At 45.6% G+C, this 22,700-nt stretch overlaps 1 protein-coding gene across 1 annotated transcript; it reads right to left on the bottom strand.

The window, feature by feature from the left end:
* Positions 1-5,532: 5,532 nt before the first annotated feature.
* LOC117136124 (toll-like receptor 7) lies at positions 5,533-10,358 on the bottom strand. The gene has a single exon (XM_033296825.1). The coding sequence runs from the start codon at positions 9,975-9,977 to the stop codon at positions 5,814-5,816; it is 4,164 nt and encodes a 1,387-aa protein (XP_033152716.1). The 5' UTR covers positions 9,978-10,358; the 3' UTR covers positions 5,533-5,813.
* Positions 10,359-22,700: the final 12,342 nt, after the last annotated feature.

The raw sequence follows: 22,700 nt of genomic DNA, 5'->3' as shown, positions 1-22,700 counted from the left end.
TGGTATATTAAACAGAGAATTGCCTGTATTTCCACTTGGGGTTCCATCGGCCAGATGGAGCCAGAAGCTTTTTGTTGCCTGTTGATGCGACTGTGACACTGCCAAAAAATGTGTCGATGACGTCGCACCAAGTTCAATGACTATCTCGGCTTGGCAGCGTTAATGGCGATGGCGTTTCCTTTGGCAGAACCTCAAATGCTCGATTGCCCCCGCAGCATTGCATAACAATTAGCTGGGAGTTGGGGATGGGAAACGGGCTCGTTGTTGATTGTGCCAAGTCAATCGAAATGAGGCACAAATAATAATTCACAATGGAGTCGAAAATGTGAATAGATGTCTTCATTAGGCATTCAGAGCTCTTGATGACACATTCGAAGTCCAAATCGGGCTGCACCCTTTTTTTTTGGGCAGCATTCTACAGTGGATCTATGCTAAATTTATGCCTAATGAGCGTAGCATTCGGTTTGATAACTCATTTGTTTCCCCACTTCTTCTAAACGAATTGAGGCTAAATTGGTTCCACATGATGTTCAGCTACCGATGATGAAATTCGGTTCTATCTCCGATTTTGGGAAGATGCTTTGGGGTAAGGTTTGTTGGTCTACGCAGCCAGCTGTGTGCCAATCACAAAGCCAAAAGGCAAGAACCCGTCCATAAATAACTTATGCCCGATTCTCTCTGCTTTTTGCCTTTTGCGAATATATTTTCATGCCGGGCTGGTATCCAACCATACAAATAACATGGAAAACTAAAATCAAAAGAAACAGAAGCAGCAGCAGCAATTCAAACGAAAACAAGGCGAAAAAAATTAAGAAATTCTCTGGCACACACTTTGGAGTTTATCATTGTAATGCAAATGAAGGAAGTGCGCGAGACTGCCTCCGACTCTACCCCTCACCTTTCTCCACTCTTTCTCCAGCCCACCTTTGCCATTCTGTAGAATTCGAGGTGAGGCTGTGGAGCAGCAACAACACATCAGAAGCAAAAGCAACAGCAACAAGCACAACGGCAACATTTTGATGCCGTGGGAAATGCGAAAGCGGCACACGATTCGCTGGCTTTCACACTGGGAGAAAATACAACTAGAATCTAATATTCACAGGAAAATAGGGGATATATAATATGAATTTGGAAATTAATGAAAATATACAAACGGAAATTTTCCTAAGAAGTACAATTTTTATAAAGTAAAAACATTGAATTTCAAATAAAACACTTGGTTCAAAATGATTGGTTTCTCTCAGTGCACTCGCTTTTCTTCAGCGGTGGGACCAAAGTGGTGCAAGGTGGGGCAGTGTGGCTGCTCTTACTGTTGCAGCAGTCGGATTGTCAGTGCGTCAGTCAGCCACTCTCGCAGCCAGTCAGCGAATGTGATTGCACAAGAATGGCAGCGAAAAAGTTATGAATATGAATAAATAATTTTACGCAGATTGCCACGGCTAAGATAAAATATGCTCGCTGGCACATGCACAAGTACAAGTGCGTTGCCCCCACAACAACCCCACTGTACTTTCTTTGGCAATCAGTGTCAACGTAATACAAGTATTTTTCGAGGGGAAGCACTTTGAGTAGTGTAAAAGTTCCAAAGTGATTGAAAACAAAAGTTTCCCTGAGTTTGATGGGAGCTCGATAAACACATTTAACCAGAAACTTGATCGTATTAAAAAGAGCTACGACCTATTCTAACCCACTTCACTATAGATATGGAATCTCAGTTTCAAATTTTTTTAAGTAAGTTACATTTTTCTTGAGCAAACTTTAAAGTTTTCATATATTGCTGAAGCTGTTTGGGTTCAAACCAATTTTTAGGACCCATTTAAACTGATTCTTTTTAGGTTTCTCAAGGACTCAAGCGGCGCAGAGCAAAATAGTTAAATATTCGAGTTCGCGAAAACCGCATGCATAAACAGCCAACTGCAGACAATAGTTCTCGGCAGCATTGCGGCCCAATTCAACCTGGCTAGAACGGCGATACGGCCAGATTGAGCGAAGGCCCAGACCCACGTAGAATAAAGCCACCTCTGCCTACCTACCTACCAAACGGCTGGCGGTCAGTCGTCTCGACCAAGTGACCAAATGGCCAACGAGCGATCGACCAACCAACCGACCAAGCGACCGTCGTGTCGGCCAACTTGTTTTGTAGTTGTCTATTTATGCGCTTAGTGCTGTACGAGTATGCAAATAGTTGGCGTACCTATCGCATTGCCCTCGCACTCCGCTGCCACAGTGAACCAGTTTTTGTTTTGTTTCCAGCGGCCCTCGTCCTGCCACTCCCCTTTTAAATCCACCCTTGTTTGCATTTTTTATTAACAAACAGTGGAAAAAACGCGGGCGGCAGCAAGGGAATCCCAAATATTAGGTAGAAATGAAAACCCTTTTTTGTATTATTTCCTCCGCTGGAGTGGGCGGCGGACGCCTAGCAATCCGGCTAAAATGCCGATAAGCCGGAGAGGGTTGTACAAAGCCACCCCAAAACACAAAAAAAAAAAAAAAACAAACCTGAAAGCCAACCTTCGGGCGGATTGTTTTTGTAGTTACAGCGATATTTCATGTATGCCACGCATAATCGTTGTTGTTCTAGTGTATTAATTTTGGTTTTTAATAAAGCATAAATATTTGTGTTGGCGCTTACGCCTCACGCCCTGTTTTTATTAAAGATTGGCAAATCAAAATTTAGTGGCAAGCCCAACGGGCCATAGACTTTCGTACATATGTAGAATGGATATTTGTTCTGTAAATAGCTATGGAGATGATGCCCCAGGGTCTCATTACAAGCCCGTTATTCGGCATTATCCGTGGGTAAGCCTACACTATATACGTCCACTGTTTATCGGTGCCTGTCAAGCAGCATTAATTGCAAATTCCTCTATGACAGCCGACCAACCGAACAACAGGTAAATGGTCGGCAATGGCTTTTAGCCATATCACAACCTGGTAATACCTTTTATGGCCCGCAAGTGATTTGCCTTACACATGCAGTTTGCATGTTTTAATTATTAAACAAATCAATTTTCTTGGGCTCCGCAACCCAGCAACTTAATGGCGAGTTATCCATTTCTTTGGCTGCCCCCAACGGTGGCTTATGCAAGTGTGCACACCCGTGCAATTAAATTTGCATAAATGCATTTTTAATATCGTTCAATTTTTGCAAACGCGTCAACCCACTTCACTTTACTGGGGCGTCGTTAGACGAGAACTGGTCAAGTCGGGAGTGCCGGCTAATGACATTGAGTGGGTGGCGCTCGGGAAAACTTTAAATCGATTTCCGAGTCTCCCGGACCCATAAGATATTAATGTTGCAAATTAAAGAAGTTGATTGAGCTGCCGGAATGGATAAAAGATCTGGGATCTAGCTAGCCCAACGTAGTTTCTGTGCAAATAAATATAAATTTAAATCATATTCTTCGTTTTATAGAAGCCCCGCATTTAAATTGCATTATTGCAACTGATTAAAAACGTCACTGAAGTGCACGGTTTTTGAGCCCAACAGCCTGACATGCCTGTCAATTACCGTATTAAGGAAGGATATACTTTTAAGCTTTCATATTCTGATACTCCAACTTTAATTAATCACAGATTTAATGGCCCCTTAATTAGTATTGACACATCCTGAAAACCTCTATCTGTCCTATGCAGTTTTGTTTTGCTTTTCCGTGAAAGGTCAAGAGTTTTTCCCGTAATTGTCAATGGTCAAAGCCAACGACCATCTGCTGGTGCCACCCGTTTTAATGTATCTGTATCTCAGTGAGTGTGTGTGCTTTCCATTTCGCCATTAAATTGGCCACTAGCAGGGCTTTCCTTCATTTTACTGCACTTATTTTGTTGTGCTTGGTTGTTTATTGATTTTCAATTAGTTGGCTTTGCTTTGGATTTTTTAGCTGGGATTCGGTTCCCCTTTTATTTTTTACAATTTCCACCATCGAATTGACATACTTAATTTGCCATCGATGGCATTGCCAGTGTGTGCATTACATGACAGAAAGTTTTGCCCTCATAAAGTCGGCAAGTTCAGTGTTTGTTTTAAGCCAGTGGCATCCATCGATTTTGGCCAACGACTTTGGCACGAGCTCATGGCTCTGCGGCTGACTTTGCCAAAAAGTGTCAGGGTTACACCAGAAATAGACACATGCCAATACGCTGGTCATAAATAAAGAAAAATGGTAGATGCTCTGAGGACCATCTCTATTCAGCTTAAAGTTTAAAGCACTGGCAAGCGAAGCTAATGGGAAAAACTGAAACGTTTGTAACATTAATGCATTTATATAGTTGTTCGGCCATGCGTCTAAATTAAATGTATTATATGGGTTTTGTTTCCTTCCTTTTTGTTTCGAATTTTATTATTTTATTTGGGGACATTAGCCGATGATAGAGTTGCGGTTTGCCAAAGCATGAAAATACTGTGGGGCGGCAAAAAAAAAATCGGGGAATATGCAATTGCAAATGGCGAGTTAAGCAAATGTGCAAAATACAATTTTCGCATTGGACCGCATTTTAATTTTGTTTTATAATTTCGCAAATAATAATTTACATAAAAGAATGTCCGAGTGTGGGCGTGGCTGTGGCATATGCAAAGTGTTTGTTTGAGTGCGTTTTCCATTAATTTATTTATGTACAATTATTTACAAGCAATTAACTTGCACATAGCTTTTGTTTAGTTGGTTTTCGCAATTCAGTTATGCGTTTGGGTTTTAGTTAACGTTTGCATTGTGACCTTTTGCATTTCCCACAGGTCAAATGCCGAATGGAAATGAATAAACTGCCATTTTCCTCTTTCAGTCCTTCTGGGAATAGTGTCAGTTGCATGTTTGGGGACACAGCAGGCTTCGCTTCTGTGAAAACCATAGGTAGTTCAATTAATTTTTCTCCTTTTGGAAAATTCCCCCCGATTACCCGTGTTGAGTAAGAAAACGTGTGTGAATTAATTTTTGTCAATATTTTGTAATGTTTTTGCATTTTATTTTCTCAGATATATTCCTCTGCTTGGTTTTATGTAATGGTAATAATTAATTTAATAATACATTTTTCATTAAGTAAATTTAATTGAATTAATTTAGCTCCATCATTTCTATACAGTACGATACATAAATACATTAAGTGCTCTAAATGGGTTTGCTCCTGCGATTTTCTATGTACATTTCAGTTTATCAAGTATTCATTTAGTTATTGTTTCGTGTAGCTTAGGATGAATGAATGAATCGACAAACACGATCAACTGGATGCGAACGAATGTGTGTACATATTTCATTAGGTTTACTTTAAGTTGTAGTTAACAATAGTTTAGTTTAGTTTTAGGTTTAGGTTTACGTTCTTTACGCCTGGCTAGAACTACTACATAGGTCTACGCATTACAGTAAGGGGCATACTCTCGTCTGCCGATTTAATTATAGTTAATTAATATATCACATTGAATTTGAAAGTGTTTCTGCAACATTTCTAGTAATTGTTTCTTTACGTTTATGGTAATTATATTAGAATAATGTATTCCTATATGCTCGTATATGAATGTGTTGTGGGCGTGTCTTGTGCGTTTTCTTTTTGGCAGTGCTACACAACTACGAAACGTCAACAACCACAACATCCAAAGGCGAAATGCTCCGACAAAAAAATACGTATAAATATATTGTGTGTTTCAAGAAATGCCTACGAAAAGTCTTTTTGTTTTGGATGTGAGTGTGTTGGTGTGTGCGTCCTGTTCCTGCTTCCTCTTCCCGAGTCCTTTTGCGCCAGTGAGCGATCAGCTTCAAGATGGCCGCTCCTGCGGAGAAGAACCCTGCGAGGCTGAGTGAGATGGATATGGCCATAGGGGGAGTTTTTTAGACCAGGAAAGCTTGGCCGTTCTTATTGGCTGCTTCACTGCCAGCTGCCTGTTGCTGCTGCTGTTGCTGTTGCTGCTGCTGCTGTGCCGCTGCTGCGGATGTGGAGGCCTGGGCCGTTGACTGAGTGCTGGTGCTGGCCTGGCTCAAACCACTACCACTGCGCAGGTGCACCGGCGCGGAAGGAGCGGGAATCGCCTGCTGCGGCATCGCCCGGAACTGCGGTTGCAGCAAACGCTGTTGCTGCTGCTGTTGTTGTTGCTGATGCAGACGCAACTGCTGCTGCTGGTGCTGATGCATTAGGCCAGTGGGAATCATCGACAGCGCCTCATGCTGATCATACGCACTGTACTCCGACTCGATGCTGTGGTAGATGTGCTCCGATGGCGGACGCATCGGCATGGGCATGGAATCCACGATCCTGGCGGCTCCTCCTGGTCTCGTTGGGCGTGGTGAGGGCGTGGCCGTGGTGGCTGAGCTATAGTTCGCCTCCATTTCCTCGGTGCAGTAGTAGGCTGGCGGTGGTGGCGCCTGGCGGAAGATCATGCCCGGCGACACTGGCTGCTTGAAGCGCTCATGATGGTCCAAAGTGTAGTTGTTGCCACGGGGCGACAGCTCAATTGGGATGGCGTATCGCAGCTTCTCCCAGAAGTATCTATCGCAGGTGAGCAGGCGGTTAGAGGGAACCGATTTCAAGTACGGCGACAGCTCGGCAACGTCCTCAGCCTCGGCGGAAACACTCGTCTCCTCGATGATCACCAGCTTCTGGGCCAAGCCCCTCAGGGACTCGTGGAAAGCATTTCGGAACTCGATGCGGTTCCATTCGGTGGCCAAGAGGTTGCGGGTCAGCACAAGGATGATCTTCCTCGACGCCCTGGCTCCCTCCACCAGCTGAAGGTGGGAGGCCTGGGGGGGCAGATCTCGCTGCTGAATGCAGAGCCGGAAGGGTGGGCGACCGTGCTCCAGTTCGGCGGCAATGTTGCGGCACACAAACTCGTAGTCCTTCTCCGAGTGCAGGATGATGGCGTCGTACAGTTTGCCGGCATCCTCGAAGCGGGGCTCGCACACCCTGACTCCGTAGTGGGCGAAGAGCCACATGCGCACGCTCTCGCGGAAGACGAAGACAATGATGAGCACCACGACCAGGAAGATCAGCACCAGGACAGCGGCCAACAATGGCAGCCTATAGCCTCCGGCCAGGTCCTGCGAGGAGCTGATATTGCTGGCACTGGCATCCAGAAGATCGGAACAATCGGGTCCATTGGCCAGGTTGCCGATCAGTTCCAGCTCGCGCTTGATGCCCGCATCCAAGCAGTAGATATCGTGGGCATCCCGCACCACCATGGCGTTATCGGAGACAAACTGCGCCAATTCCCTCAACTGCTGGCAGCGGCATGACCAGGCATTTCTGCCCAGCGTCAGTCCCTGGAGGCTGTGACGATATTGCAAATGCGGCAGGGAACTCAGGCGGTTGTTGTCCAGACGCAGCACTTCCAGGGACACCAGGGGCTCAAAGGTGGCATTCGAGATGTGGGTCAGCATATTGTTGTGCAGATACAGCTCCCGCAAAAGTCCCAGCGAGCGGAACTCGGTGCCCTCCAGGGCGGTAAGTTTGTTGTTCTCCAAGTGCAGCACTCGAAGATTGACCAACTGGGCCAGACTTCCGTTCTGCAGCGTCATCAGATTGGAGGCGTTCAGGTAGAGAGCCCGCAGATTGCGACGACCAGTTAGGTGGCCAACCTCCAGCTCGGGCATGTTGTTGCCATCCAAGTAGAGATCGCTCACATCCTGAGGGATGCGGTTGGGCAGGGCAGCCAGATCCTGGCGACCGCAGTCCACGATGTTGGTGGCCCAGGTGGCGTCATGGAAGCAGCTGCAGTTTCCAGGGCAGATCACTTCGCACTCGCACTGTTCGTACTCGCAGCAGTGGCACGTGGGCGGGCAGTGGCTCTCATACTTGCACACAAAGTCGGAGGCGGCGAGACTGGCCAGCGGACGCAGTGGAGCACTGCGGCTGTGCGGCATCAGGCACTCTATGTTTCCGAGATCCACAACATGAGGATGCTGGCGGGTGGTCAGATTGTTAATCCTCTGCAGCCACTCCATAGAGCAATCGCACTCAAAGGGATTGCCGCCCAGGTAAAACTCGGGAACTGGTTTCTCCGCCGAAACTGGGGCTACGCGCAAAGCATTAAGCGAGATTTTGGACAACACATTGGCATACAGATCCACGCGCGCCAGACGCGTCTTGTCCACAAAGGTGTTGGCCTGGATCTGTCCAATGATGTTGTTGTTGATGAACAGCAGCTCGATGGAATTCGGCACCGACATGGCGCCAATCTCCGTGATGCGGTTGTGAGAGGCATCCAGCGTGGTCACACGAATCTCCTCTTGCAGTTTGTAGTAGTTGCCCAGGGCTTCGATGTAGTTTCCATGGATATCCAGCCATTTCAAGTTCGATGGAATGAAGGCGTAATCGAACCAAACAAGGTGATTCTCGGAGAGATTCAGCCACAGCAAGGAGGCGAGAGTGGCAAAGATTCCATTGATGTCGGTGAGGAAGTTCTTGTCCAATCGGATCGCCTCGATCTCGGTGTTTTTGTCGAAGGCTCCACGCTCGATGCTCTGGATGCGGTTCTTGGCCAGGTTGAGAACACTCAAACGGGGCAGATCCTGAAACATGCCTACGGTGATGTTGCCGATACGATTGTCGATCAATCGCAGACCCGTCAGCTGATTGAGATTGCGGAAGGTGTTGTTCTTGAATTCCGAGATCTGATTCTCTCCGAGATCCAGAGTCTTGAGCATGCTCAAATCTTGCACAGCCTCGGGCACTTCAGTCAGCTGATTGGAGCTGAGATCCAGTTCCTTCAGATCGGAACAGTTGCGGAAGGCTTGCGACTCCACAATGCTCACAAGATTGTTGTTCAGCGTGAGTTTCGTCAGCACATACAATCCGTTGAAGATGCGGTTGTCCAGTGTGTGCAGGCGATTCTCGGCGAGATTGAGGGTGTGCAGATTGTACAGGGGCAGGAAGGCGCCCTCCTCAATGTGGCCAATGGAGTTGTTCCGCATGTCCAGAATCTGCAGGAAGTACAGCTCCTTGAAGGTTTTGGATCCAATGCGGGTGAGGGCATTGTTCGACAGATTCAGCACAATCAGGCGGATCAGACCGGCGAAGGTGCTGTTGTCAACATGGTGGCTGGTCAGCTGATTGCCACTCAGATCGAGAACCAACAGCTGCTCCAGACGATGCAACAGACCTTTGGGCAATTCGTACAGATCGTTGCCCTGCAGATGCAGTTCCCGCAACTCCTTGTTGCCGGCAAAGGCTTCTGAGGGCAGGGAAACGAGGTGGTTGTACGAGATGTTCAGCACTCGCAGCGAACTCAGACCGGCCAGGGCATTGGGTGCCAGGGTGCTGATGTTGTTGTGCTGCAGACTGAGGGTCTGCAGGCGCCTCAGTCGGGACGCTCCCCAGGCATCCGGCAGAGAACGCAGCTCGTTGAACGAGACATCCAGTGTCTGCAGCTCTGAGCCTCCGCTAACTGCTCCATTGGCATTGCTCAGGGCTGAGCCGGCACAGAGTTTCTCGGAGAAGCCTAGGAACTCCGCGGAACGTATCCGGTTCTGGGTGAGATTGAGCAGCTGCAGGCTGGGCATGGAGCACCAGACGCCCTCGGGCAACTGACGGATGTTGTTGTCGCCCAAATGCAGTTCGGACAGCTCCTTCAGTCCCTGGAACGACTGGCCGTGCAGCTCCAGGGTCTTTCCCGGACCCCAGACCGCGTTGTGTGACTCCAGGGAGAGTCGCTTGAGCGACATCAGGCCCTCAAATGCATTTGGAGGCACTCGCTGCAGTTTGCATGCATCGATTCGCAGCTCCGAGAGCTTCTGTAGCTGCCGGAAGAGTCCCGGGGCCAGTTCACTGGCGTGCAGGAGCTCCTGGCTGCACTGCAGATCCAGGCGGCCGGCCGCCTCCGCCACCTGGAGGTCAAGTGGCGATCCGGTGCCGGACTCCAGAGCGCGGACACTGCACCGGATGTCCATGGTGGTGAGGCCGTACTGCCAGTTGCACTGCTGCTGCGCATGCGCATCAGCCACAAGAAGCAACAGGCAGGCGGCAACTGCGATGATGGTGATGATGGAAGATGTGGCTGGCATTTTGGTGATTTGCTAGTTGGCTAGTTAACTTTAAATGAATTTGTTTAATTTGTAGCTTTTTAGCTGTGGGTTGTGGGTTGCGGTGGTGGTGCACAACTCAATCACTTTCTGGTTTTCATTTTTCGATCGCTTTTTCCGCAGCCCGAGTGCCCTGTAATCCTGGTGTGAGCTGGCTTTGCGTTTTGCGATTTTTCACTTTCGTTTCGTTTCTTTGTGATTTCTCACAAATCAACTCATAAGTTGGTAACTTGCGTATTTTATAATAATAATTTAAACTTGGCACTTGGCGCGACTCAGGGTGTTCGACTTCGTTTCGTTCGGCGAGAGCTCGTTTTCTCAAAACATGTTTACCGCCTCGCGTTTCGATTCAAACTGATTGCTGGAGTTGGCCATCTCGACTCCGTTGGCTCGTTGAAAATGTGAAACCGACGACGGCGCTGCCGAGCTGGCAGAGCTCACACACACACAGCCGGCGCCGCGGCAGACAGACAACACGGTACACGTGCATGTGCATGTGCATGTGCAATGCACTCTCGCGAGCGAGCACACACACATGCCGCGCTGTCGCTGCGCTGCTTTCGCTCTCTGCTCTGCTGCTGATACACGCACACACACAAGCACTGCATTTCCTGCCTGCTGCATATGTCGCTCACACACACGCTTGGGAGAGCGGAGCTCTCTCTCTCTCTCCCCGAAAGTAGGGGAAATGTTGCACACACACATGGGCATGGAATGGGGGAAACAGAAAGCATTAACCCTACGCTGCGCTCTCTCAGATTTCCGTCCACACAATTAGCACTAGGAAATGGAATAATTCCGAGGGGTTAGGATGGGTTATCGCTATCACTGATTCTTCGACTTGCCTTAAGTGGGAATTATTTCAAAATTAGCTGAGCGCATTAAAAAGCTATCTGATCAACTGTAAGTGCCCAGTATTAAATCGATGCTATTACAAATATAAAGAAATATATAGTGGTTCGGTTTATTAATATTTATTTCAATTCAAAGATCACAAAATTGAATTTAAATACATTTTTCTGTTGTTTTCTCTTGGAAATATCTTTAGAAAGTGAGAATTTCAAACCACCAAGATTCTATAGAGGGTTAATAGAACCTGCAACAGGCTGCTGCTGCTGCCAGTTGGCAACATTTCGCCCCTGCCCACCCCCCTAACGATGAAAATTCTCCGGCTCAGTTCGCTTTGCCGCCTCGTGTTGCACTCGCGATATGTGTTGCATGTATATGGTGTAGTATGTTGCCTCAGTTTCAGCATGTTGCATGCTGCTTGCCTCTTAACAGCTGCCGATGTTGCTGCTGTTGTTGCAGTTGCAATTGCCTTTACTGTTGCTGCTAGTGCTTTTGGTGCTTTGGACCACGTTTTCTGCGGTTCTCCGCAGAGTTTTGTTGTCGTAAAATGCCTAATCTATTGTCGTATGCTAAATATATTTTAGTAATATTGGTGGTGTGTGTTGCAGCAGTTGCTGTCAAACATTTCGTTGGGCTTCTTGGTGGGAGTTCGAATTTGTGACATTTGCACTGGCGGACTGGTCTTTAGGTTTCTTGTAGCGGAGTAAAAACTCCTGTAAATCCCGTTTTTTTCCGAATTGAAAACACCCGTAATGGCTTGTTTGAGTTTTGACTTTGCTGCCATTTCAAGTGGTGAAATTATTTGCTGCACAAAAAAAGCCACACATATTTGGCGCTTTGAGTGGCTCATGGAAACTTGTTGGTGCTCTTTATTGCCATTGCCATTTGCTTCATCATAATTTTCAGGTTTATTTACTCGCAGCTACTGCTGATGCTCGCCTCTCGGACCATAAATATCGCACATGAGTGTTGCATGCGACGGCAACAGCAGCACCATCGGCAGTAGCAATATTACAGTTTGAGTGCCACTATTATGCCAACTTTTGAATGCAACTGCGGCAAATGGGCTTCACGGAACTCCGGATGGTTTAGCGTCACTTGGGTTCGCTGTTCTAATTTCGCAGGTCTCTATCACCTGGCTGGCTTTTTCGGCTGTCGACTTATGCCACTTAAAATTACATTAAAAAACTTTCCGCCAAGAGCAACAACTTTGCTGCTGCTGCCCTACTCCCCAAAAAAACTGAAAGCAAAAAAGAACATGAAACGTAGAGTTGGAAACTTTGCCCGGCTTTTGCCATCCCAATGCTGCTGCAGTTCTAGTTGCTGTTGCTGTTCCTCCTGTTGCTGCTGCGTTTCTGTCCCGTTTTGTTTTTGTGGCGTTGCAAATATGAAACTTTTGTTACTTAATTATTTTGTTTGTTGTTCTTGTTAATGTTTCTGGTGCTGCTGCCGCTGCTGCTGCTGGTATATTGTTATTAATTAATTGAGTTACACTTCCCCTTTGCAGTTGCTGCTACTAGTGGGATTGTAGATGTTGCTGGCGTGGTTCTTACTGCTGTTTGCCTAGTGGTGCGAATATTTTATGAATTTTTAAATTTCATTAACTCGACATGTGCCGGCAACTTTGGGGCAGAGTTTGTCATATGTGTGTCGTGACCTTTTCCGTGTCTTCGGGCAGACTCAAGCCGACATAACTATAGTGGCAGTTTTTGGTAGAGCTTGAAACCAGATTAAAAATGGTCAGAAAATGAGACTTTTTTTCGGTTGGTTAACTCTTCAAAATTTCGCCTAGTAAAATGTTGCTAGCATTCTTTGGACATTACGGGAATTTCAAGTACCTGCTTGGCCAAAAGTGTCTTTCAGGAGGCTTCCATAAATGTGGCCTAATGTTAGTTTGTTGCAGGGGCAACTACCACAGCTTAAATATTATTCATACGCCGCGTTGGCCACGGCCAAAATCCTCATTGCAGCTTTCATTTCGACTCGCATAACTATGTCAAATTAGTGTCTGGCTGCCTGGATGCGATGCTCCAACTTTCCCAGCGGCCTATTCAGAAACTTTCCCGCTCCGCTCCTTGGGAAATCGTATTCAAATGCTCAGGCTTGGCTCAGCGAACTGCAGCAGCAACTGGAGAAACAAAAACCATTTTAATTGAATTAGAAAATGGCAATGGGTCAGAAGCACGTTTGTAATGCATAATTTATGTTTGCGCACTGAGTTTGTTTTGTGATTTCAGTTATTTTCCATTTTGCTGCGCTGCTGCTGTTGCGAATCCGAAATCCGAATACCGAATGCGAACGCGGCGAGCGTTTTGCCCGATTTTTTGAGGCCAAAATTTTCATAATCTTTTGGATGCAATTGAAAATTGCCATGGCAGTTGAAAAGGCAGTTATGAATATCATTGCTGGAGCTTTAATGAATGAACCCGGGAATAAGAAGGCCATCAATGGATGTGTGCCGCGTTGCACTGCTGGAGTGGAAAGTGCGTGTGACAGCAATGGAAATCCCCATCGAAGGAGTCATCCTGCTGGCAGCTGTCAGGCGCACTTGCATTACATTATTGCCGCCTCCGCATCGGTTAAACTGAACAACAAATCGAACATTACATTACCGTTGCTAAGATAAAAAACTGTAGAGATTTATAAAATATAAAAGCTGTATGCTCTTTGAGTAATATAAATTCCAATAATGATTTTATTTAGTTATTAATTCACTTCAAACTCTCCCAAAAGGGAAATTTTTTGACTAATTTATTTCAGACAAAACATTGATTTTATCTCCAGCCACATATCTTAAGATCCCCATCAGCTATAATGTCTGCTTGGTATTTCTCTATCTTGAAAATTCTTGTTCGATAGTGTGATTTGCTATTGCTGCCGTTGTTTTTGTGTTCTGTCTCGAACTCAGGACTCATTTGATATGCGGGCTCAGTAATGCGCCCACACGTCGATGCTGAAACAATGCCAGGCATTTTTATATGCCATGCGATATTTTATAAAATATATAAACCCATCGGTGGAGGAACACATATATATATATGCTGTGAGTAACGAGAGGAGAGATGCCGACGACCGCTCAAGTGCATCTTAAAGATACTTTTGCTGCATTGTGCTAGCTTCGCCGACTCGAGTGGATTGCCAGCATTCGAGGCTCTTGCAAAGGCTGTCTATTGTGGCTCCAACCCTCAGCCCCCTTGATTTGTGTAGGGGTTGATATATGAGCTTTAATGTGCATTAACTCTTGTGCCATATTTCTCTGCTCCTTTGCGGAGAATGGGGTTAATTACGCGTTTACTCTGTGGCTATGTAGAATCTCGAGTCCCGGCCGCAAGTATTTATTGGTCGGTTTGATTTATGTTCGCGGGCCATGTGTCTCTCGGTTAGAGGCTGACCGAAAACTTATGGCCGGATTTTTGGCTACCTGAAAAGCATTCCACGAAAACAAAAAAGCACAGACCACAGCGATTTGCATGCCCAGCGATGTTTATGTAATCGCCCACTTCCTAACTACTTATGAGTAATTTAAATATTTTTATAATTTTATAAACGAATGCCCAAGCCCTGAGCTGAGCACACAAAAACCTCTGAGTTGGCGGAAAAAGCTGGAAGAAAAAAGCCTCGAAAAGTGAAAAATACCGATTCATGTTGCTCAGCCAAAATGCCACAGAGCGTACAACCCATAATCATGGCTAAACATAAAAAACCAGCCAGACAATTCTAATTGTCAGCCTCTTTCGGCGTTTTGTGCTAAAGATTTCATTTCATTCCGTTTCGTTTTCGGGGTCGCAATTTTTCAGCATTTTGCTAATACCCACTTTAGAGGCCCCCCTCTGCAGAAAAAAAAACGTAAAAGAGAGAAGATCGATGGTGAGCTGATTCCGAGGGGTTCAGCGATTTTCGAGCAGAACCCTTCATTAAGAACACGAAGAGTCCAACGACGATCTTCGACAACTCATGTTTATAAATTGGTCTATAATTTCGATTTATTTATCCAGCTTACTGTGGTGGCAAGGTGTCTGAAGTTTACTGAAAATTTTTGGCGAAAAACTGTTTTTTCAGGCCTAACTAATTGCCAAAAATCTGTAGAAAATTTAAGGAAAGAAAACATTTTTGTTGCCCTTCCAGGCAGGTCTAAAAATAACATAGGCGCTTGTTGTTTGAGCAAACAGTTTAGAATGGGCCTCCTAATCCGAACCTAAGTAGTGGGTCTATCTGTATCTGCAAGATACTCTTGGCAGGTAGCGCTGAGATACATGATTTCGGTGAGTGTGGTGCGCTGAGAGTGTGAGTAACTGGAGGGGAAATATCACCAACACAGATGCAGACCACTTTCCGCTCTCACAAATACTATTGCAGAAGATCTCTCTCCGCTCTCTCAGATCTAGCATCCCTTTTTTGCCAGCCAGGAACTATATGTTCTCTTTCACTCGCACATTTGCCGCTGTTCTCTGAGTTTTGGTGGTGTTGGTGCTCTGCTCACCCACACACTCTCATGCGATCGCCGCGGCGCGCCGACGAGAGAGACTCTCTGTCATTGACACTCTCAGCAGGTTTTTAGACTCTGTTTTCCGTTTCAGCAATTATGTATCTTGTATCTGTAACTCGCTGGTTGTGTATCTGTTGGTTGAACAGCCTCAAATGCCTGACAAGTTACACTATTTCAGAAATTTGGTTAACATTTCTGATTCCCTATGAGTCAGGTTTCGCAATGCAAATGCTGCCTTAACTTTTATATTTCAGGATCCAGGGCTCCTGATTAAGACAATATCGTAAAGTATCGAATCGTGTGAAATTCGATCGCCCGGCCGCAAAATTTAGTTGCTTGTGTCGCCGTTTATTGCCCGTCGTTCTGCTTAACTTGTTTTACCACACGGCCAACACACAAAATGCTCTCATTTGGCCACAGCCACAAAACACTGCCATTTTTTTCTTCTTGTATTTTTCGCCTTTTACAATGTAGAGTCTTTTGGCTTAAATGAAACTAAATGAGCCAGTAATCAAGTTGTGTTCAAAGAGTCCCCACCACCGGGTTCCCCCAATTTCCCCGCCAGGCTCCACTCTTTGTGGTATTTTCGTTTCGCTTTTTTCCCGTTTTTTGTTCATTTTTTTAATATGTTTCTTGTGGTTTACAGCAAATTTCACACTTGGTGTATGTATGGCTGCGAGTGGGAAGTATCGCCCGGCGAGGCGTAGACGCCACAGAAACGCCACAAAAAACGACTTGCAGGCTTCGGAGGCTGATTGATTTTTTAATATCGAGCAGGGGTATGAGGTGGCTCCATTGTGATCGGGTTCTTCAAAGGGCCCAAGACCGCACCCAGCGAGGTGACAGCAGGATCTTATGTAAACTGGATCCGGCGCGCATTGAATGGCATGCACTAATCACCAGCTTTCCTTCTCGAGCTACGCATTCATCGCGATTCAGATTTATAAGGATCGTTTCGTAATTACAAGTGATCGTAAAAATCTTTTGTAGCAAAACAATTCACAATCTAAAGAAACTTACAGACAAAAATTGAATTTCTTCACTTTTTGTTTAAATTTTAATATATTGCCCTTGGTTCACGTACTTATTTGTGTCATGTGATCTTTGTACTTTTCAATACGAAATCCTAAGAAAAGTTTTGGTTATTCCCGTGAGCATTCTTCTCGGTAGCAGGCCAGATTTATTCATTGGCCACGGCCCACACGCTTTCACTATCAATCTCCGTGAAGATATTCGGTCTTGGCCAGCTCTCTTGACAATTTCATTTCAATATTTTCGTTACACTTGAGGGCGATCATCGCTACCGCTGGGAAACCGAGATCGGAGGCGGTCCAGGATGGGGCCTACTCCACATATATACATATATATTTTGTACAATAAATATTATTCATCTCTCCCAGTTTTACGTTTTGTTTTTGGACCACTCGAAGCCCACTTCCAGCTCCCGGGCCATGACTTAATTAAGAGCTGCACGTTTATTGTGCTTACCTGCGTAGTTTTGTTGGCTCTGTGTCTCTGTGGTTTTTATTAACCTTATAGCTGGGCTTTTTCTTTTGTGTTTTTTTTGTTTTTGGCCAGATCCCCTACATTTCCCAGCTTGTTTTTGTTGAAACGTCATCGTAAATTGCAATTAATTTCAACGGCTTGGGGCCGGCGACAGATGATGGCTCATAATTTTGGCCTGTAGGTGTTTCATTAAATTCAGCCTTGAGAGGCTGCGGCTCATGTTTTCAATTATTTTCACACCTTGGAAAACAACAGCAGCCGAGTGCAAAACTGAAGCCAATATAGGAAAAAATGAAAGAGAACTCCACTTAAAATTATGCCAATCACGAATTGTTTGCCGCCCGTCTTTGTTTTCTCAAGCGCACTTCACACAGTCGCGGCTCAATATTTTGAAAAGTGTTTGAGTAAATCACCGCCATAACTGCAGTATCATTGCCAAAATGAACTTGGTCTATTTCTGTTCAGTGCGGGCTATTTTTAGAGCCAATTTACATATTATCAAGGTGGTTCTCGGCCAGCGCTACTATCTCCTTGGGCAGCCATTGGAAAGCCATTAAAGTGAGCCAGCCAGCCAGCCACATGCGTTAGTTGAGTGCCGCTTTCTGGACTTAATTTTTAACCTTTTACGATCCCACCAAATGTCAATTGATATGAAATTTTTATGTTACAGCTGTTTTGGCCGCGACTCACTCGCGTGTGAGTTAACGTCAACGCCTACCGCCATTTCTGCTTTGGTCGCTTTGTGTCTCTTACCACTTTTACGGACAGTTGCAGTTGCAGGGCGGCCAAATGCAATTGGCCATCGCCGTAAAAAACACTCTGTGAAAGAGTTTACCCGTTTGATTGTGCCAACGAGTAAGTGTGTATGTGTGTGTGGTTGGACCTTTTTTATGCATCGTCGAGCAGAAAGTGTTGCATTTATCTGTTACTCGAGCCCGCCTTTTCGCCGTATACACTGAAAAAAATATACTCGTGCATAATAATAACAGATAGGGGGGCTTGTACAGCCTCTACGTCTATTATAATAAGGTCCCTTAAGGATGTATTTTGTATGATACGATGTTCTTAATAACAAATATTATTAACCAACTTTTGAGCTCTTTGTTCTAGTAGGGACTGTTATTCTGGCCAACACTTCAATTTCCACCCATGATTCACCGTCCATTTACTATCACTTCGCTCTCACTCCATACACCAATTTGCATATCGCCTTTAATCGCCTTTTCTCCGCTCAGTGTAGCTAGGAGAAATTACAATAACCGCAGCATAAAAAAGGATATGCCCCGACTTGCTTTTAGACTTTGTACTTCTAAGCCATGCCTTTGCTTTTATTATCGTCGGCAACTCAAGGGACTACGACCGAGGCCCATAAAAACACACGCTCTTGAAAAAACAAGACAAGACTTAAAGAAAAAAAAACTGGTAGCCTGGGCCATTAGACATAAAACGAAGTTGGGTAAGTGCAGGCGACTCTGACTATCTCAAGGATGGTGGAAGGAGAAGAGGTAGATAAGGTGCCACTACCACTAAAAGTTGACCCAAATTTTATCATCAATGTGACAGAAAGTAGCGATTAGAAGATGCCTTTTATGTGCTTGTCTCTGCACTGCGGTTGTTTCACCGACAAAGGTGCCCGATGCCACTGTGCGGGTTCTGTTCGCTCGACTTGGTAGATATGAATGGGTTTTCCTCCTTTTTCCGGGCCCATAAAGCGTTGCTGATATCTTAATTTGCCGCGTCTATCTGGGCCACTTGAGAGGGAGAATTCAAAATGCGAGGGAATGCAGCTGCCGCTGCTGCTGCTGCACTTGTTTGGATTTCCACGGACCCATATCCGGTTCGCTGAGAAGATTTTCAGTATTTGTCGTCTGCCAGGCGCCGCCTTCCAGTTGCATCCTGTGCGCCTCGAGGCCCTTGAGATGTTGTTTTCCCTACCATCTACGTGGAATCCCCAGTCCCCTTCGCTGATGCGGAAAATCAGAGGCAGGCGATTCGAGAAGGCATTTGATTTCTGTTTGCTGTCCCAGCTCAAACTAGCCATGAAATGTCCGAGCCTATCGGAAGTTGATAGCAGACGTGCCAACCGGGTAACCCTAGAAGGCTGGCTTCCTTTGAAGTGGCAGTTGCTCCGGATAAAGTGCTTGATAATCCAATATACCGAATGCAAATCTCAGCTGCTGCGGACATTTTGAGTCGCCCGCACAGGATCATGAAAAGAAAGCGCCGGCCATCCCAAGGTCCATAAATATTTATGGGACTTTGAAAGGCTCTCTGTGGCCCAGCTAACGAAATTAGCTCTAGTTCGCCACAGAATTACGCTGCCCGGAAAGTTCTTTCACTTTATATCAATAATGCCGCTGGCCCGTTGGCGCTTGTTTGACCAGCGCGCTTTTTAATCTTTGGAAAACTCCTTTGGGGCTGAGAGTTTTCCCTGGGCCGAGCGCATTTGACACGCAACTCGGCGCGACGACATCGCCTGTCGACCACTTCTCGGTGGGGTCCGTCTCACAAGTTGGGCTCAAAATCAACTGCTAACATGACATAACTTACGAGCCGGCCATGCAAAATTTTCCCCGCTTTTCCGCGTGGCACTTTTCCTCGGCCACTTTGCCGTTATGGTGGGAACTAGGCTGCGAGCGGACCTGGTAATGGATAGCCGGTCAGAAAGGGCTGCGACGTCAATTTAAGCCGAAAGTTATTGGCACTTTGTCAAGCCTGGAGTAATGTACACAATCATGGCTTCACGAAAAACACGTTTATGGGTACGGAAAATCCTTGATTTATGGTTAATTGGATATATAAATCTTGGTTTTTTGCTCATATTCCAAGTTTACCTCAGCTAATACATGTGGCGATGGGATATACATCCCATCCAATTTACAACACCAAGAACATCTTTTGTATCATTAAATAAGATATATTTAAATTAAACTAACCTTCTTTTTAAGACATTTTTAAGTTTTTATCGGGACTTAGAGAGAGATAATTATATTGTGCCTTCAATTTAGTTAATTACAAATACAAATATTAAAGTTAATTTGTTCCGGTAAATGCACATTTTGTGAACTATATTCTGGTTATATTTTTCGAGTTACAAAAACTTTCCCATGGAAAAGTTTTCGAGTTCGTTGCTCGCATGCCCAAAGGAATTTTCCCGTGCGGACTCCTTGCGTGTTCACCGTACAGGTACAGTGTGCCCCATATATAGTGTGTTTCATATAGTTAGCGAGTGTGTGGTTTGGTATCTAGGCCCGGCCAAGGAGGCACGATAATTGGACCCACTAATTTACCTATTTAACTGGATTTGTTCGGACCAACATGCAAATGGCTTAGCTAAGCCCTTTGCTTGCACTTTTTCCCTTGACTGGGTATTTTCTTGGAAAGCACTTGGATGTCAATTGCAAAATTGGGTGAACGCTGAGGGCTAATCAGCAGCAACTCGCTCTAAACATTCTTTGGGTTCTGGGTGAGTGTAAAGTGGAGCTTGGCACGGCATCTGCTTATCGAGAAAGTGTGTTTTTCGGGCTCTGGAGTAGACTGGTAAATATTTGAGCAAGCCATGCTGCAGGTTGCCCAACATTGGCTTATTGCCACATAATTGGAGAGATACCCAGATAGAAAAGTTAGACTAATCTAATCTTGGGCAATCTAATCGCATTTGTGTGCCACTTTGGGCTACCACAAACTCTTTCTCCGGCTGCAGCGACAACATCTCGTAAATGCATATGCTAATTGCATTAATAAATGAGCAGCAAACCGCGCGGGGGAGGCGCTTCCATCTGTTTGTTTCGTTTGTTCCTCCCACATAGCATCCACACACACCACCCCCTGGAAAAGCCGGCTGTCTGGCCTGCTGTCATTCAATTAAAAAAGAAAACAACGACACATTAGGAAAAACAAAAAGGTCTTGTCTCCGCCGCAGAAGAGTGTTTTACTTTGCCCCTGCCTCTGTGCCACGGTCTCGGTGCTGGAAAGCCCAAGGAAAATATTTAGAAAGTAAAGAAAGAAGCGGGCGACGGCAATGGAGCAACACATGTACCGAAGGTAATTGTCAAGTAGAGCAGCAGACGACAGCACGAACGGGCCAAAATGCACGGCCAGGCCCAGAGACATGGCCCAAAGAACGGACGGATCCGCCTGGCATAACCCCTTGCCGTCCCCACCCACAAATGACACACGAAAATGGTAACACAAATAAGATGGGGAACGTTGATCATACAAGTACGACGAATATATTTTACTCTACCGGAAGAGACTTAAGGGTATTGCTATTAAACTATCTAGTTTTGAGGTTTTGAGCATGGCTAAAACGAGACATTTAAGATGCGACGCAGTTGAATAGTGGGCTGTGTACAGATGCTACAAGATCAATTAAGTTCATTAACGCTTATATACCCCTTTAATAAGAGCATTAAAAACAACAGTAGTTTTATTTGGCTTGGCCTACGTAGCCGGGCAACACTTTTTGGTAACATTCTTGTGGTTTTGGCTTTTCAATAGACCCAAAAATATGCGCGGCGGCGAACCCCGTCTGTGGTTTTTCTGGGCCCAGGTCGGTGTTGTTCCTGCGGTTGTGGCTCTTGTTGTTGTTGTTGTTGTCAGAGGTTAGACATATGCGTGACAATTAATATAAGACCCGGCGTGTTGGGTTGGGTCGTCGGTGGGGTTAGCAGTCGCTGACATCGGTACACAAAACGGAACTGCAGACATAGCCGGGGCGAGAATATTGTGTTGGTCGTTGTCTTCCAAATACACTCGAAAAATAACTTTTCAGCAAAACTAAGCTCCGAGGAAATTCATTGGGTTGTTTTAAATATATTACTACCACCCACTGATTACCCTAGACCAACTAAGTGAAATCTTTTATACTTTCCACATTCAATATAATACTTTTACAAACTGCTTTCCAGCTTTAAATGTTTTGTCTCTGTGCACTGGTATTCCTACATGATTCGTGTCTCGGTGGGCCATGTTGCAGCATTCCGTGTGACAGCCCAGCGCCAGTTGGTGGGTGGGGCACCTGCCCCATCACCATCCTCCAGTCCAGACTGAGCCAAAAGCCCCCCACTCGGTGGCAGAAGCCAAACCAATTTGCGGGCCCAAAACAAACTGTACCTGTACCGGTTCCTGTTCCCGCTTTTGGCCAGGGATCCCAAGTTCCTGGGCTTTAGCCTGGCCCTCCGGCTGGACCCTCTTGTGGTCGCGTGTCGCTTATCGGGCGGCTTTATCAGCGGTGGCAGGGGCAAAAACTTTGTTAGCGTCTCAAGCTATTTGGCTACTTGTATTCAGCTCTTAGCACACTCCACACTCTTAGGACCCTTCAGGTGGCATTATTATTTTTGCTGCTGTTGCATATTTTAATTCAGCTTTGCTTTCCTGCTGCCTTGTTTTCATTATATGCATGTACGATATTGTGAAAATGCATTTCCACTTAGATCCTGGCTGATTGCGTTCCTTCGAAGGGGAGTCCTGCAATTGACAGACCCCGTGGAATGCCATTTGAAAAACCATTTCAGAGAGAGTGCAAAGGTGCCCACATCAAAAGGTTGGCTTGAGAGCTTAGAAAAGGAGTTAATAAAAGATTTCTGGGAAGGTGAAAAGTGGAAACTTCAAGGAATATTAAAGGATCATATAGTATTAACTCGGCAACAAAATAGTTACACATAATATATGAACATATTTTCTTTATAATTTTTAATTGGTTCGATTGGATAAACATTTGAGCATATAATATCTTCTATAGTTTTTCCGCGACTTAACTCCCGAGGGTTTCCTTTTCGATCAGGACTTCCGTTTCCTTCCCAGAAACTGTCGTCACACTGCACAAGAGGACTCAATTTCAAATCGATCCCGATGGAGCAGCT

Source organism: Drosophila mauritiana, chromosome 2R, assembly GCF_004382145.1.
Source record: "Drosophila mauritiana strain mau12 chromosome 2R, ASM438214v1, whole genome shotgun sequence".
Taxonomy (NCBI): domain Eukaryota; kingdom Metazoa; phylum Arthropoda; class Insecta; order Diptera; family Drosophilidae; genus Drosophila; species Drosophila mauritiana.
This window is presented reverse-complemented; position numbering and strand designations above follow the sequence as displayed.

What these genes read in the sequence shown, in the direction of transcription:
- LOC117136124 (XM_033296825.1), bottom strand. Translation starts at nt 9,977, where the DNA reads ATGCCAGCCACATCTTCCATCATCACCATCATCGCAGTTGCCGCCTGC.